General features: G+C 43.7%; 1 protein-coding gene across 1 annotated transcript in view; it reads left to right on the top strand.

Annotated features, from left to right (window-relative positions):
• The first annotated feature begins 3,557 nt into the window (after window positions 1-3,557).
• LOC144688634 (cas scaffolding protein family member 4-like) overlaps window positions 3,558-18,759 on the top strand; it is a 141,815-nt gene continuing 126,613 nt past the window's right edge. Inside the window, exon 1 of the mRNA XM_078555436.1 lies at window positions 3,558-4,084. Within this exon, the coding sequence (XP_078411562.1) occupies window positions 4,037-4,084 (48 nt within the window). The 5' untranslated portion in view covers window positions 3,558-4,036. The remainder of the gene's footprint in view (window positions 4,085-18,759) is intronic.

The raw sequence follows: 18,759 nt of genomic DNA, 5'->3' as shown, positions 1-18,759 counted from the left end.
ACTAGCATTTTACTGGAATTTCCATGCACTGCGTGGGCCTTGTGCTTGTAGTTACCCTGAGATGGGGAGGAGGAAACTTAGCCTGGATTCCTGTTCATGATTAGCATCCAGTGACTTATGCTGGAGAGTGTTTGTGTGTGAAAATCAGAGGATGGTATCAGCCTTGGCTGTGACACCCACACTATTAACAGATCCTTGGACAGCCTATTAAAGAGCAGCAGGCACCAATGGAATCATATCCCAGTGAACGCCCATACCTTCGGAACAGAGAGGCATTTTGAAAAGCAACTGTCAGTAGCAGCTCAATGCCATCGTACACTCTTGCCCCAGGGTTGTGAGTTCAAGCCCCTCTCCTGAAACTTAAGCACAAAATCTAAGCTGATGCTTTAATACAGTACTGAGGGAGTGGCACATTGTTGGGAATGTCACCTTTAGATGAGACCTGAAACCAAGGCTCAGGCTGCCCTCTGGATGGATATAAAAGATTAAAAGATCCTATGGCACTATGTTAAAGAACAGGGGAGTCCACCCAGGGTCCTGGCCAATATTTATCCAAAAACTGACACCCAAAACAGATGATGACTTATTTCACTGATGTTTGTGTGAGCAAATTGGCTGACATGTTTCCTATATCATTGTATTTATGTAGCACCGTTAATGTGATAAAACATCCCAATATGCCTCACAGGAACATGATAACATTTGACATTAAGTGACATAGGTGAAATTAGAGCAAATGGCCAAAAACCTGATCATTAAGGAGGGTTTTGAGAAGTGCCTTTAGGGAAGAAAATGAGTTAGAGAGGCAGAGCGATTTAGGGAAAGAATCCCAGAACTTAGGGCCGAGACAGATGAAGGCACCTAAGGTTGGATTAATTAAAATTAGAGATGCTGAAGAGTCCAGTAATAGATGAGTGCAGATGTCTTGAAGTGTTTGGGGCTGGAGGAGGTTACAGCGATAGGGAGGGGTGAGGCCACAGAGGGGTGAGAACTTTAAAATCTGGGCATTGCTTGACCAGAAGCCAATGTAGATCAGTGAGCGCAGGAATGATGGGTAAATGGGACTTAAGACGAATAAGGACATGCAGCAGATGTTTGGGTGGCCTCAAGTCGTTGGGGGCTGGTCAGGATTGGGTTGAAATAGTCAATTCTAAAGGTAACAAAGACATGAATGAGAATTTCAGCAACAGATGAACCGAAGCAGAGGCATAAAATCAGGCAACGTTATGGAGGTGGATATAAGCAGTCTTAGTAATGGCATGAATGTGTGGCTGGAGGCTCATCTCAGGGTCAACAATGATAAATTGTTAGTGACCACAGTTCAAAAATAATTGCCTGTAACGTGACTTGGGACGGCCTGAAGTCATGAAATGTACTATATAAATGCTGGTTCTTTCATTATAAAACATAATAGCATCCAAGGGTTAAGGAAGTAAACATGCATGGAAACTTGTCTGGTGGAAGTTACCACAGGCAGAACCATTTAAATGTAAAGCTTCTGTTCTCCAACATTTTTCTTTATTTAGTGGTAAGTGAATGACATTTTCCCTGTTTCTGCACTATTCACAGGCATAGAGGGCTTTTATTCTAGCTGTAGAGAGGAGGTGGATATCTGCTCTGGAGCCAAAATTCTCCAATTTCATTAGAAGTCACAACTTAAAGGAGCACTGTTTTAGAGAGGGAGCGATGTGTTACTCTCTTGTCATTTTCCTCTATTGATGGTACCAAGTCTTATGAAATGGCTTTAAGTTGATTTTTCAGACAATTGTAGTGTAACGTGAATTTAGATCCATTGTTAAACACCATTTGTTGACTTAAATTTACACCATTATCCTTTTTTAACAGTGTGAGTGTGAAATATTGTATAACATATTACCATTGTACATCATATCTTAAATATTCAGGTCATTCAGGATTTCATAATTTTTTTATGTTTCATATCATGCAGGGCTTTCTGTATAGGAATTACATGGAGTTTTACATCACAGAAACAGATTATTTGCCCCAGTAGATTTGCACAAAACTCCTCCCATCTAATTTCAGCTCACCCTATTAACAACTCCCTGTGCTCCTCCAATTTGGCCTTTTGAACATATCTGATTTTAATTGCTCTGCCATTGGTGCCTAGGCCCTTCGTTCTGGAATTCCCTCCCTAAACCTCTACACTTCTCTGCCTTTATCCTTCTTTAAGTCACTCCTTAAAATCTACCTCTTTGATCAAACTTTTGCTCACTTGTCCTAATATCTCTTTACGTGGCTCACTGTTAATTTTTGTCTTATTACAGTCCTGTGAAGCTTCTAGGGATGTTTTACCACATAAAGGCACTATATAAATGTAAGTGTGTTGTTATCCAACTATTCATATGCTTAGCTACCTCCCCTTATTTGCATCTTTGCTATTCACCATAACTACTACTTAAGGTGAGTCAAGCAGTTGTTAATCAGGGAACTTTTAGGGAAAAGCGATCGTAGTTTCATAAGGTTTTTAGATTAGCAATGGAAAAGGACAAGGAGCAATCTAGAATAAAGAAGAGCCAATTTTAGTGGATTTGAGACCAGACCTACCACAGGTAAATTGGAATAAAAGGTTGGCATGCAAAACTGTAATGGAACAATAAGCTGCCTTTAAAGAATTGTTGATTCAGTTACATTTCCACGAGGGGGAAAGGAAGGACAAACAAAGCCAGAGTTCCATGGAAAATAAAAGAATTAGAGAGTAAGATGAAGCAGATGTCAGGGTTGTTAAGTAAGAACCAGGCTGAATATAGAACATTTAGAGGGGAAGTGAGAGAGGAAATGGAGGCAAAGAGAGTATGAGAAGATACTGGCAGCTAACATTAAAGATAATCCGAAAATCTTCTACAACACAAGCATATTAATACTAAACGAGTAGTAACAAGGGACAGGACCAATTAAGGACCAAAAAGGGAATCTGCACATGGAAGCAGATGGCATGGCTGAGGTACTTATCTTTATTAAGGAAGATGCTACCAGAGTCATAGTGAATAGGGAGGTACTTGAGTTACTGGATGGGCTAAAATTTGATAAAAAGGAAGCATTCGAAAGGATGGCTGCACTTAAAGTTGATAATTCACCAGGACTGGATTGGGTGCATTTGAGGTTGCACAGAAATAAGGGTGGAAACTGCAGAGGGACCAGCCATAATTTTCAAACTTTGTTAGATACGGGGCATGGTACCAGAGGACTGGAGAATTGCAAATGTTACACCCATGTTCATAAAAGGGTTTAAGGATACACTCAGCAACTGCAGGCTAGTCAGTTTAACCCTGATGGTGAGAAAGCTTTTAGAAATGATAATTGGGGACAAAATTAATAGTCGCTTGGACAAATGTGGACTAATTAAGGAAAGTCGAAACAGATTTTGCCGGGCGTGTTCACTTTTTATTCACATTACCTGTGTGTGTGTGTGTGTGTGTGTGTGCAGAGCACAAAACTAAATTAGAAAACCGCTGAACGCAGAACAGTTCCGCCAAACTTTACACAATCCTGACGCAGAAGAGGAGGTGGGATTTTAGAGGCAAAGTTCCGCCCACAAAAATGTTGTGGGATTTCCTACCAACCACATTCTATAACTTTGTGATATGGAGTCGGGGAAGTGGTGTGTTGACAGCTCTACATGTAGTTTTTTAACACTGTGGCTACATCTGCAGAGTCCAGATAGTGGTTAAGTATATCCTGAAGCAGTGTGCTAGACTTTTCTAATTGATGGTAATGTTTGGCAGTGGGGGAAGGAGGGGGTTTGGGTGTGTGGCAGTTCAAACACTGCCTCCGTTTTGAAATTCTTTGAAGATCCAATGTGACAGCAATCGGGAAGAACGCCCAGCCACCACTATCCCTGCACCTTAGCAGGTGCACCTGGCTACTGTGCTGCCCATTGCAGAAGTGGTGAGCTACTTGGAGTCAGGTACCAGCCTGGCACGTAAAGTGTGTGGTCAGTATAAAGTTCTTGTCTATCTGGGAAAAGAGACCTGTCTTGAAGTTGCTTTGATTTTACTTCCCTGTTGATGGACTGAAAATGGCGGAAATCATTGGATCCATTACAACAGGCGATCTCAGTTCCCAGGTATGATTTATATTATTTAAACCATTACAAACACATCAAGTTAAAGCTTGTTCTACTGTTTCTTTGTGAAATTAGACAACAGATTGTAATATTCTGGGTAACTCATTGTCCCCTATCACTTTTGTTTCTTGCCCTCTTGCTTTTCACCCTTCAGATCAGGCATTAAACCGGGATTCCAGCATAGTTCATGTGGATGTTAAATATCCCATTGTTTGAAAAAAAAGCAGGGAATTGGCTGGGTGCCTTTCTGAACCCACACCAATAAAAAACAGATCAACTTGTCATTCATCTTACTGATGTTTTTGGTAGCTTGTCTACGTTTGCATTTGTAACAACAGTCACTATATTTTAAAGGAATGCATTGCATTTGAAATGTTAAGAGACATGACAAAATGTTATGTAATGCAAGTCTTTTTCTTGATTAGTTGATGGGGATTCTGCCTCTTGCTTTTTATAATATAAAAAAAACTTGAGACATTTTCTTTCTTTGGTGCAATACCTCAATTTCAAAACAGATTGAATATCCCCTCTTAACAAATTCAACTTTAAATGTCGGCAATAAAGAGACTGAAAAAATTTATAGTCTTTTAAATCCTTAATGTCAGACTTCTTGGAGAAGAAATTTTTTTTTTTCAATATTGTCCTTTATTTATGCTTGCTTTGTGTGGTCTAAATTGTTTCCAGTTTGCTGTGCTTCTACATTGGTGTGGATTGACTGGGTGAGGACAAGATTGTGCTCTGCTCTGAGCTAATCCTCAAATAGTACACCGTGATCCTGTGATCACTGAACATAGTCCAGATCCTTGAGTTGCCACTCCTCACGCCAAAACACCGAGCAGATTTTCACTTTTGGTGCTGGGTAGAAAATGGGCATTAGCAAGTCAGTTGCAGTTTTACACCAGCCTGTTTTCTGCTCCCCCTGAGTGTAAACGGATGGGATACTGTCAAATTTTCGTTCCCGATGGGTGTTAATGGACGGACTCCATTTTACACCTGCCCGACTCGTGTTTCCAGTAGGTGGCTGATCCATTTAGTAAATTGAGTAAATATTTTTGATCAAGGACATCTTTGAGCGGTGATTTGATAGAAACATAAAATTCTTTGGGGGAGTTTGACAGGATTTGTTACAGTTCATTGTTACCATAGTCTTAATGGGGCCACTGGCATTGTCTTCTTCTCTGGCATCCTTCAAGCCTTCCTCAGTCCACATCTCAGAATGTTATTCACCCACCTAATTTTTCTTCTTCTGTTTTTTACCCTCAATTTCTCCTTCAATTGTTGCCAGGACAAGCCTGTCGGGTCTTTGTTTCCAATGTCCACACTTGGCTATCTTTCTCTCTCTAACTGCACTTTTGATTCCTGAACTACATCTCTTGATCTAACCCACTCATTTGTTTCTCTATGCATCCAGCTGATTCTGAGCATCCCCCACCATACGTACATTTCAAAAGCTGTTGTCTTCTCTCATCCTCTTTCTTCAGAGCCCAACTCTTGCATCCACAGAATGCAACACTCCACATTATTGACTGTACTTCTGACCAAACTGGATTTCATTTTTGAATGTAACTTTGTCGTTTATCATTGAGCCAAGGTACTTGAATTTGTCTACTGCCATTTAGCCATAATGTTGGTCTTTGCCTCGTTTGTGTTCAGTCCGAAAGACTCTGCGTCTTTTGACTAGGCCTGCCATAATCTCTATATCTCCCTTTGTTCTGGCTATGTGTGTGCGGTGTTGTCTGCATACCTGAGATTTCATATGCTATGATCTCCTATAATGCAGCCACACCTCTCCTGGTAACTCTTCCTACACCATCCTCATTATGTTTTCCCCCACCGTGTTAAACAACATGGTGGTTTGGTTTGTGTGCCCATTCCCAACCCTGATGACTCCTGAGCATTTTTGTATAGCTCTTGCATTAGCCACACAAGATGTTTGGATATACCAAAATCTATAACTCTCTTCCAAAGAGCATCATGCTGGACAGTGTCAAAAACTTTGGCATGGTCTGTGGATATGAGCCAAAGCTGGGCTTCCTGCTTATTTTAACATTTCTCCATGAGATTTCAGAGCACAACATAGCTTCAGTTGTACCCTTTCTAGGAATGAAGCCAAACTGCTTCTCTGCCACTTCTGTGTTCACACAGAGATCAAACATCATGTCAAGTAGTACTTTAGATGCATGATTGATGAGACTTAGGGTACGATGTTAAGGACAATTCTGTGTGATGACTATCTTAGACATTGTGACCATCTCAGATATAGACCACTTGTAAGACCATTCGCCTGTTGCCCATATCGCATCAATAATCTCTCACTGCATCTACTGCTGTTTCACCTACCACTGTTAGTGCTTCTGCTGGTATCTGATCTCGCCCTTCTGCCTTTCCACTCTTGATGTTCTTCGTAGCTTTTCTTATCTTTCAGTGCCTCAGATTCTAGTTATTCTTTTAACTTCCAATCTTCGTTGTCCATCTTTTCTGGTGGTTCTCCAAACAGTTTCCTGCAGTAATTTTCCCATCTCAGCCTGATCTTGTCCTTTGCATATAACAAGTCTTCATTCTTGATGCATATTCCTGGGTTTACATACTTCTTTCCAGCTATGACCTTGACTAATTAATATGCTTTGTTAGTTACCATTCTTGAAATCTTCTTCTGCTCTTTTATTTAGCCAGTTGTTTTTATTTTTTATACAGGCTTTCTTCACATCAGCATACAATTTGAGGTATTCTTTGCTTTGTACATCATGATTTTTCTCTATTAGATCTAAACATTTGACAGTCATCCATGGCTCTTTTACACTTTTTTGTTTCGGGCATAGTTCATCTAATGCAGTCACTAGCATAGTTGACAATGATGGCCATCTCTTTTCTTTGTCCTGCATCTGTTCTTTTACTTTTTTTTCAAATTCTGTTGGGTTTCTCATAATGAATTCCAGTTTTCTCTTGGGTCTCTTCCTGTTTTTCAGCTGATGACACCAACTCCTTCCTTTGATCTTTGCCCATATCAGTTGATGGTCAGAACCGCAACTGGCACTGAGCAAGGCTTTGGAATCTAGCCCTTCTCTTCTATTTCTTCTTCCGACTATGATGTAATCAATTTGGTTCCTGTGACATTTACCAGGGGAAATCTATGTATGTGCTAACCTATGATGGAAGCATGTATTCAGGGCTAGCAACTTGTTTTCTTCTAACTAATCAAGGAATATTAATCCCCATTCGTTGGTTATACTAAGTCCATACTTAACACAAGCTCCATGTTGTGTATTTTCCCCCAACTTTGCATTTAAGTCTCTCCTAACTGCTCTCTCTTTGGACATGCATCAGTAGTCTCTTGGATCTTTTGATACACAGCCAAAACTGTGTCATCATCTGACTCAATTGTTGGGAGATAAACCTGTATACTGTTAATAAATTTGGGGTTAGCATCTACTCTTATCATTGACAGGATAGGCACTGAGAAAATGTTTACCTCGGCTGGTGAATCTATAACATGGGGTCATAGTCTCAGAATAAGGGATCAGCCACTTAGGACTCGTGAGGAGAAATATTTTCACTCAAAGGGTATCCCAGAGGGTTGTGGATGCTCAGTCATTTAATTTTTTTTCTTCATTCTTTCATGGGATGTGGGCATCGCTGACAAGGCCATTTGCTGCCCAGCCCTAATTGTCCTTGAACTGAGTGGCTTGCTAGGCCATTCCAGAAGGCAGTTAAGAGTCAACAACATTGCTGTGGCTCTGGAATCACATGTAGGCCAGACCAGGTAAGGATGGCAAATTTCCTTACCTAAAATATATTAATGAACCCAGATGGGTTTTTACCACAATCAACAATGGTTTCATGGTCATCATTACTGAGTCTAGCTTTTCAGTTCCAGATTTATTAGCAAATTCCACCAGCTGCAATGATGGGATTTGAACCCTTGCCCCCAAAACTTTAGCCTGGGCCCCTGGATTACTAGTCCAGTGAAATTACCACTACGCCACCATCTTCCCCCTATATTCAAGACAGAAAGCGATAGATTATTGGGCACTAAGGGATAAGAGGATAATGCAGGAAAGTGGTATTGAGATAGTAGATCAGCTGATATTGTTGAATGTCAGAGCAAGCTCAAAGGACCAAATGGCTTACTCCAGCTCCTCTTTCTTATGTTCTTGTGTGCCATGTACTTTTAAGCAGAGAAACAGGCATAGATGTGCCTTTTCCCTGTACCTTTTATTGATGGATGAAAGGAAAATAAAGACTTGTATTTATGTAGGAACTTTCATGATCTGGGGACGCTCTAAGGCTCATTACAGCCGTTGAAGAACAGTTGAAGTGTAGCCAGTGTCATAATTTTGTGTCAGCTGTGGGCTTAGTTGGCAGCACTCTTGCCTACTGAGTCAGAAGGTTGTGGGTTGTGGGTTCAAGTTCCTCTGACTTGAGCACAAAAATGAAGGTTGAGACTGAGCTATCCCTGATCACCTGGCCAATATTTATCTCTCAGTCAACATCACAGGGACAGATTATCTGATCATTATCACATTGCTGTTTGCAGGAGTTTACTGTGTGCAATTTGATGCTGCAGTTCCTACATTATAACAATAGCCATCCTTTAAAAAGTACTTCATTAGCTTTAAAGCACTTTGAGACTCCAGTGGTCATAAATGCATTATATAAATGCAAGATGTTTTTTCTTCAATGTAGGAAACGTGGCAACCAGTTTGAGCACAGCAAGCACTCACAAAGAGTAACATGATAATGACCAGGCAATCTGTTTTAGTGTTGTTAGTTGAGGGATAAATGCTGGTTAGCACTCCTTCAGTACTATTGTGGACAACCTGGATTGAGCTAAATAGGGACTTGAACCCACATTTCTTCTGCAAGAGGGCTACCAACTGAGGTACTGCCTATATTGATCTTTCGGTTTTTTAATATAATGGGAAAGAGGGATAAAATTACACCTTATGAGAGTTCCCTTTCAGTTGAGTTTAGGTAGTTGTTAAGCCCTGGGTACAACCCAAGCTGCTACTCGTCGTTTTTTTATCTGTATGTTATCTTCAAGTTAAAAGAAAAATCATAAAAAGGAGTCTCATCTTGTTTTGTTTTTTTTAAAATATGTTCCAAATGGATTAAAAGCAGGGAAGGGAATGAGCTAGTCACTTGAATAGAACAAATAGATTGTCAAATCCCAAATGTTGTGATAAACTATAATAGTTTAATAGGGCTTGTAAATTAAGAGTTACTGTGGGTTCAATTTCAGGGCTATATTACCTTTGTGAGGGTCCTGTGCAAAGGTATGGTTAGGATCACCTACACTTCACTAGACAATTATACTAAATAGCAGGAGGGTATGTTGCAATTGCATAAATAAATGAATGAATGAGACCAACTTGCCCTCTGCTGCAGTGACTGTAACGATTTGTATATTTAGGGACTTGGAGCTTCTCCTCAGGCACCTGAGGATTTAAACTGTTATAAGCCCTTGTGTTTGTTGCCTGTAGCTGAGCTGCTGCGAGACTGGAAGCAGTGGGTGGAATCTTACATTGTTTTTGAACGGGGGGTCAGGACCATACCTGGGCCTGAGTCTGACATCAATGGTGTCCAAGTCTGAGTCTTGTCCAGTCTTCCTGGAGGGGTCAGTTCAGACCCTGAGTGGCTTGGGACCCCAAGTTGCAGGGTCCTAATGTCCCCAAATACACGATACAGATGTTTTAAAAGCCTTAGTTGGCATCATCCAGTCACAATTTCCCAGTTTACCTTGCCTTCTCTTCCCTTTTCTCTGCGAAGTGTGGCTGATCAACCAAATATCGCAATTAAAATAATATTGGCAAGGTGAAATGACGTTGATCTGGGTTCTTTTCACAATCACTTCAACAATGTCAAATTAAGGAGTGACATTGTGACTGTGGAAAGGAGGATAGCAAAGAAAATTTACTGTTTCGCAATACCAGCAAAACTTTTTAGAGCTTGTGAAAAAACAAGCTTTTTCTGCATTTCTGATTGTACAGCTGTGATACTGAGCCCCACACGGTACTGTTGTGTACCCCACAAGTGATAAATCCCTTCAGGATTAATCATGAACAACAAAAGAAAGATAGAGATATAAAAAGAGACTTGCATATGTTCTTGCGCCTATCAAACCTCAGGACGTTCCAAAATGTTCATGCAAAGGCACAACTTGAACAGAAGCCCAGATGTGCTGCTAAGAAATTGATTGTATTTATAAATTATACAATTTAATAATTGCAGCAATAAATTCTGGTTTAGAGAGTTATTCAGTCATGCTTGGCCAAAGGTTGCTTTACAGGTAGAACTTGGTGACTGCAAGATTCTGTCATGTCAAAGGCAATCTGATAAGATCTCATGCCTTCATAGTTTGGTTATTTTTGTCACTCTGATAGTTTTTCAGTTTCACTGTAAGCTGTTTTACAATATGACTCATGTGCTATTTGTAACTCATCTCTGTCAGTAAATGTGTGAAACTGCACAATATCTGTCTAATCTTACAATCTCCTAGTACTGAATAATATCTGCCTGGGGAAAGGGGGAATTTGAAATTATAGGAATGAGCACAAACTACAAACTATGAGAGTGAAGCATTCAATATCAGCAAACAATGGTAATAACAGTAATAACATTCTCACCTTTGAGTTAGAAAGTGAAGGGGTGGGGGCGGTGGGGAGGATGGATTCACACCCCATATAATCCAGGCTGAAACTCAAATGCAGTACTGAGGGAATGCTGCATTGTCAGAGGTGCTATCCTATGGGTGATATGTTTAATAAGAGGTGCTGCCTCCCTGTTCATGTGAATGTGTAAGAGTCAATACCGTCAAAAATTGATTGTGATATTTTCCCTCATTTGCTGTTTGTATGCAAGCAATGCAACTTTATTTCAAGAATAGTGGGCTGTGAAATACTTGAGAATGGATATTTTTTTAAAAATTTTGGGGAATATTGTGTTATTCTGTAAGAAAGCTGGGTGATTTAATTAAGCCTAAGATAGGAGTCAGGCTGTCTGGGTGTTTGGAAGCATGAAAAGGTTAAAGATGTTAAGTTTGAGGTACAAGTAAATAGGTTAGATCTAACATTTGCATTTTTAGATAAATTGGGAGATTGTTGAATTTCAAAGGGGAATCAGAGGTTACAAGGAAAACGTTTGCATCTTGCAGGAATCCATAGGTAAATAGTAGCGGGGATATTCTATTTTCATTGACCCAAAAGCAAAGATGATGGAAACATGAAAGATCTTATATTTGGAAAGGTTTAAGTTTCAAAAGGGTGTGAGAACAATGGGACTGAGATGAAAGGGGAAAAAAATGTATATTAGAGTTACTGTGGATAGCTGTTGAGGCAGAGAGAGCTAGAGATAGCTACTGAGCTGGATAGCTGCCGAGCTGTTAATCTGGAGGTAGCTGGAGCTGTTTGAGCTGTTGAGAAGTCTTGGGCTGCAGTAAGCAGTTTTATTCTGAAGTGAATTCCGTAGCAAAGTGGAAGAGGGTAAAGATCACGTGGTATACATTTATTGAAGCTACAGCAGTTTGCCTTGTGTGATATTACTGGATTCCATATTTAAATATCTATATGGGAGTGTTGCCTGGAAAGTGTTTACTTGTGGGGTTGACCATGTAGAGTGTTTTGGGGGAATGCTTTGTAAGACTAACCTTAATTATGTAACTAATCTTGTGTGCTTAAGTTTTCTTTTTTTTTGGTTAAAACTTATACTTTCAATTTTTTTAAAACTCAGAAGTGTTACTGGACTTCTTACTTCTGTGATTGGTACATCGTCTTCTCATTATTAGAATACAAAGAAAAAGGTTCTGGCCTGTAAGCCAAATTTTCCTCTGAGATTTGGTTTGCTCAGCAATTGACATCAGCTGTGGTCATAACATGCTAAATACATGAAAAGTATGGTACATCATCCTCCTCTCAAATACTGGTGGTGTTATCACAAAGAGTTTAGTTTATATCATCCTACACTAAATAGTACCATTTCAATTTAGTTCCAGTCAATCACCTTTGATTTCATTTTGTTTCTTTAGTTATTTTCATTTAAAGATCAGTTTAGATGGGTCAATGCTTCTTCCCTCTGTAGCTTAAGTAGTTCCCCTTTTAACATAAGACCTTCATATTCCAGTGGTAGTTTTCTTAACTTCACAAGTCTGCTTCAATCAACATACCTTTAAGGGTCAGGGCTCTGGTCCTTTTTGTACCAGTAGGACCTCTTTCAGGACAGGGGCCAGGCTTGTTTAAACCTGCTTAGACAAGAGAGCATCCTTTAAGGAGCAGGAGCTGCTAGGCTTCTGACATGCATCATGTGAAACATATTCTAATTTCGACAACTAATTCTTGGATTCAAGTCAATTCAGTTGGGCTATTTCCCCCTCTCAAAATTTTAATATGCCCTCGCTTTTGGGAGAAGTACTAATTGTAATGAGTTAGGTTTTCCTAATATGCCAAGTCCAGGACCCTGTTTGAAACAGAACCCATCGCCATGTGCAACTTTCTTATTTTCTATTCTGATGTCAACAACTTTACATTTATCTACAGTAAAATCCTGAGCCTTTCCAAACTGCATCTCTTATTTGGCCCAGACCTCTTCATTCATGGACCAGAATCCTTTAATCATCTGACCATGTGAATTGATTTCAACAACAGTTACAAGAAATACCTGTCTCTATTGTGATTTACGAATAACAGGGGACATGTAATGTGAGAGTGAATTGTGGGCGTAATGCAATTGAATGTAATTCCATTCCTTCCATCACAAGTTCAGAAGTGAGGATGTTCACTGATGATTGCACAATGTTCAACACCATTTGCGACTCCTCAGATACTGAAGCAGACCATGTCCAAATTCAGCAAGACCTGGACAATGTCCAGGCTTGGGCTGGCAGGTGGCAAGTAACATTTGCGCCACACAAGTGCCAGGCAATGGCCATCTCCAACAAGAGAGAATCTAACCATCGTCCCTTGACATTCAATGGTATTACCATTGCTGAATCCCCCACTATCAACATCCTGGGGGTTACCATTGACCAAAAACTAAACTGAACTAGCCATATAAATACAGTGACTACAAGAGCAGGTCAGAGGTTAGGAATCGTGTGGCGAGTAACTCACAGCCTGACTCCCCAAAGCCTGTTCACCATCTACAAGGCACAAGTCAAGAGTATGATGGAATACTCCCCACTTGCCTGGATGAGTGCAGCTCCATCAACACTCAAGAAGCTCGACACAATCCAGGACAAAGCAACTTGCTTGATTGGCACCCCTTCCAGAAACTTTCACTTCCTCCACCACCGACACAGTGGCAGCAGTGTGTACCATCTACAAGATGCACTGCAGAAACTCATCAAGGCCCCTTAGGCAGCACCTTCCAAACCGCTACAGCCTAGAAGGACAAGGGCAGCAGATGCATGGGAACACCACCACCTGGGAGTTCCCCTCCAAGCCACTCACTACCCTGACTTGGAAATATATCGCTGTTCCTTCACTGTCACTGGGTCAAAATCCTGGAACTCCCTCCCTAACAGCACTGTGGATATACCTACACCACAGAGACTGCAACGGTTCAAGAAGGCAGCTCACCACCACCTTCTCAAGGGCAGTTAGGGGTGGGCAATAAATGTTGAACTAGCCAGCGATGCCCATAATGCATAAATGAATAAAAAAAACAAATCAAGGTAACATTACAACAGTGACTACACTTCAAATGTAATGTCCTGGGATATCCTGAGATTGTGGAAGGCGTGGATGTCTCACCTTCCGGGAGCGGAGACAGCCAGACCTGCGAGGGACACCTCTACTTGGGCAGCAGATAAATAGAGGGTGAGGCTCGGGGCGTTCACTCACCTTCCGGGAGTGGAGACACCCGGACCTGTGAGGGATACCTCTACTCAGGCAGTGGGCTGAGTTTTTAAAAAAAAATTCAGGAATGACATCACAGGAAAACAGTAAGTTCATTGGTTGGTGAGAACCTGCTGTTAGAGAGTGTGTTTAAATAGCTTTAAACTAGAAAAATGTATCATTTATAAAGAAGTAGCTACTTGGATTTCAGTAAGAAACAATAGCAATAGGGAAGTAAAGTGATGGAAATATTTTTTATTCATATAGCATCATATATACCTGGGGGAGATAACAAGTCTGCTGACCTCCCACTACCATATTCTCCTATGTACTCCTTAAGCTATTGATTCATGTTGGGACATACATTTGGTACCTTGCACAAGTGCCCATTGTTTGTTATTGAGTCTAGACCAGATGATTCCAATTCCAAACATGTTATGTTTCGCCTATTGCTTTTAAATGAAGTTAACTTGAGCTGTAGACATCTCAAATTCTTGTGCCATCACCAGATTTCCATGCCATCATGAATTTGGGTCTGCCACAGCTGTCTATTTAGTGTCCATGGCGACAATTGCTCCCCTAATATGTACGAGCATGGTAATGGGATCTGGACATGTTACAATGAAACTTCCTTGTGATCTCTGTGCCTTATGTCCTTTAATGTTGGATAGAAGTATGCAACTTTTGTTTGGTTTGTAAACTGCTTTATTCCACATGAGACAAAATATTCAGAACATTGACTATGGAGACATTAATTTGGTTAAATCTGTACAATTTCTCTTTGTATACTGTTGCAATCAAGATTACTAGACCAATCTGGGAAATCTTGATGTAAAAATGTGAACTCTCTCTTCTCTATTCCTCTCTCTGTCTATCTCTCTGTCTATCGCTTTTTTGCACACTCTCTCTGCTACCAGTCCTAAGAACGACAGTGGAAGTTGCTTCTGTTGAAACCTTTCTGCTGCCTTCTCTCATTTCTGGTGTCTATGTTGATTTTTAAAAAGCTTTTCTTCAAAGATTAGTGGAGATTAAAGAAATTTGTCAATGTCGAGATGTTAGATGATTTTTTTTTGGTCATTTTTCATTGGATGTCAGCATCGCTGGCAAGGCCAGCATTTATTGCTCATCCCTAATTGCCCTTGAGAAATTGGTAGTGACCTGCTTTCTTGAGCCACTGCAGTCCTTGTGGTGCATGTTCACTTAGTGTTATTAGGGAGGGAGTTCCAGCAATTTGATCCATTACGTCAGTGAAGGCATGACGATATATTTCCAAGTCAGGATGGTGTAATGACTCGAAGGGGAACCTGTAGGTAGTTGTGTTGCCATATGCCTGCTAACCTTGTTCTTCTAGGTCAGGCTGTCCAACCTTTTCACACGGGGGCGGTGGGGGGGACCACATTTCAATTTTTTTCTCACTCAAGAAGCCAATGAGCTAATTTTGGCAGATAACTTTTGGTACATTAAACATGAATTTTTAAAAAATGTCAAAGCAATAAATTGATAATCTTAAAAACAGAGTAATTAATAAAAATGACCATAAATAAATGTCAAGCAGCAGAGTTAACCCATAAAACTATTTTTGTCTTTTTCCTTAAGAGGCAGAGCTAGAGAGAGACAGACTATGCCCCAGGTCCTGGTCACCAGGGAAGAAGTAGGGACCAGTTTAACTAACACTGACCTTGCATTTGCCTCTGGTGGCACACACTCCATGCTGGCCTTGGCAGAACTCATATAAAAGTGGGGGTCAGAAGCAGGTGGCTTTTTAGCCTGGGTTTTCCTCCTCTCCTAGCCTCCTTTGTGGATAGGTTTTTTGGGGAGGGAGGAGGACAGGACGTGTGTGTGCCCAGCTCACTCTCCAGTCTCGGGGTTCTTGCTCTCACCGCTCTCACTCACTCACTCACCCACACTCACTCACCCACTCACACAGGCTCACTCACACATGCCTGGACTCACTCACTTACCCAGACTCACTCACCCACTCACACAGGCTCACTCACACATGCCTGGACTCACTCACTCACCCAGACTCACTCACCCGGACTCACTCACTCACTCACTCGCGCACCCACCCGGACTCACTCGCGCACCCACCCGGACTCACTTGCGCACCCACCCGGACTCACTCGCGCACCCACCCGGACTGACTCACTCGCGCACCCACCCGGACTGACTCACTCGCGCACCCACCCGGACTGACTCACTCGCGCACCCACCCGGACTGACTCACTCGCGCACCCACCCGGACTGACTCACTCGCGCACCCACCCGGACTGACTCACTCGCGCACCCACCCGGACTGACTCACTCGCGCACCCACCCGGACTGACTCACTCGCGCACCCACCCGGACTGACTCACTCGCGCACCCACCCGGACTGACTCACTCGCGCACCCACCCGGACTCACTCGCGCACCCACCCGGACTCACTCGCGTACCCACCCGGTCTCACTCACTCATCCAGACTCACTCATTCACCCGGACTCACTCATTCAACCGGACTCTCTCTCTCTCTCTCTCTCTCTCTCACCCGGGCTCTCTCTCTCTCACCCAGGCTCTCTCTCTCACCCGGGCTCTCTCTCTCTCACACCCGGACTCTCTCTCTTTCACCTGGACTCTCTCATTCACTCACTCACAGACTCACTCACACACTCGCTCACAGACTCAGTCATTCACTCTCTCACAGACTCACTCAAACTCTCACACTTTCACACTCAAACAGACTGGCTCGCTCGCTCTCTCTCACAGACTCGCTCGCTCTCTCTCACAGACTCGCTCGCTCTCTCTCACAGACTCGCTCGCTCTCTCTCACAGACTCGCTCGCTCACTCAGACTCGCTCACTCTCTCTCTCAGACTCGCTCGCTCTCTCTCTCAGACTCGCTCGCTCTCTCTCACAGACTCGCTCGCTCACTCTCACAGACTCGCTCGCTCACTCTCACAGACTCGCTCGCTCACTCTCACAGACTCGCTCGCTCACTCTCTCAGACTCGCTCGCTCACTCTCACAGACTCGCTCGCTCATTCTCACAGACTCGCTCGCTCTCTCTCACAGACTCGCTCGCTCTCTCTCACAGACTCGCTCGCTCTCTCTCACAGACTCGCTCGCTCTCTCTCACAGACTCGCTCGCTCTCTCTCACAGACTCGCTCGCTCTCTCTCACAGACTCGCTCGCTCTCTCTCACAGACTCGCTCGCTCTCTCTCTCAGACTCGCTCGCTCTCTCTCACAGACTCGCTCGCTCTCTCTCAGACTCGCTCGCGCTCGCTCACTCTCCGATTCGCTCGCTCTCTCTCACAGACTCGCTCGCTCACTCTCTCACTCAGACTCACTCACTCTCACTCACTCTCTCACACGGGCTCGCTCGCTCACTCTCTCACACAGACTCGCTCGCTCACTCTCTCACACGGACTCGCTCGCTCACTCTCTCACACGGACTCGCTCGCTCACTCTCTCACACAGACTCGCTCGCTCACTCTCTCACACAGACTCGCTCGCTCACTCTCTCACACGGGCTCGCTCGCTCACTCTCTCACACGGACTCGCTCGCTCACTCTCTCACACAGACTCGCTCGCTCACTCTCTCACACGGGCTCGCTCGCTCACTCTCTCACACAGACTCGCTCGCTCACTCTCTCACACAGACTCGCTCGCTCACTCTCTCACACAGACTCGCTCGCTCACTCTCTCACACAGACTCGCTCGCTCACTCTCTCACACAGACTCGCTCGCTCACTCTCTCACACAGACTCGCTCGCTCACTCTCTCACACGGACTCGCTCGCTCACTCTCTCACACAGACTCGCTCGCTCACTCTCTCACACGGACTCGCTCGCTCACTCTCTCACACAGACTCGCTCGCTCACTCTCTCACACAGACTCGCTCGCTCACTCTCTCACACAGACTCGCTCGCTCACTCTCTCACACAGACTCGCTCGCTCACTCTCTCACACAGACTCGCTCGCTCACTCTCTCACACAGACTCGCTCACTCACTCTCTCACACAGACTCGCTCACTCTCTCACACAGACTCGCTCGCTCACTCTCTCACACAGACTCGCTCACTCACTCTCTCACACGGACTCGCTCGCTCTCTCACACAGGCTCACTCGCTCACTCTCTCACACAGACTCGCTCGCTCACTCTCTCACACAGACTCGCTCGCTCACTCTCTCACACAGACTCGCTCACTCACTCTCTCACACGGACTCGCTCGCTCACTCTCTCACACAGACTCGCTCGCTCACTCTCTCACACAGACTCGCTCGCTCTCTCTCACACAGACTCGCTCGCTCACTCTCTCACACAGACTCGCTCGCTCACTCTCTCACACAGACTCGCTCGCTCACTCTCTCACACAGACTCGCTCGCTCACTCTCTCACACAGACTCGCTCGCTCACTCTCTCACACGGACTCGCTCGCTCACTCTCTCACACAGACTCGCTCGCTCACTCTCTCACACGGACTCGCTCGCTCACTCTCTCACACAGACTCGCTCGCTCACTCTCTCACACAGACTCGCTCGCTCACTCTCTCACACAGACTCGCTCGCTCACTCTCTCACACGGGCTCGCTCGCTCACTCTCTCACACGGACTCGCTCGCTCACTCTCTCACACGGGCTCGCTCGCTCACTCTCTCACACGGACTCGCTCGCTCACTCTCTCACACGGACTCGCTCGCTCACTCTCTCACACGGGCTCGCTCGCTCACTCTCTCACACGGACTCGCTCGCTCACTCTCTCACACGGGCTCGCTCGCTCACTCTCTCACACGGACTCGCTCGCTCACTCTCTCACACGGACTCGCTCGCTCACTCTCTCACACGGACTCGCTCGCTCACTCTCTCACACA

The sequence above is a fragment of the Cetorhinus maximus genome, chromosome 13 (genome assembly GCF_964194155.1).
Source record: "Cetorhinus maximus chromosome 13, sCetMax3.hap1.1, whole genome shotgun sequence".
NCBI classification, from domain to species: domain Eukaryota; kingdom Metazoa; phylum Chordata; class Chondrichthyes; order Lamniformes; family Cetorhinidae; genus Cetorhinus; species Cetorhinus maximus.
This window is presented reverse-complemented; position numbering and strand designations above follow the sequence as displayed.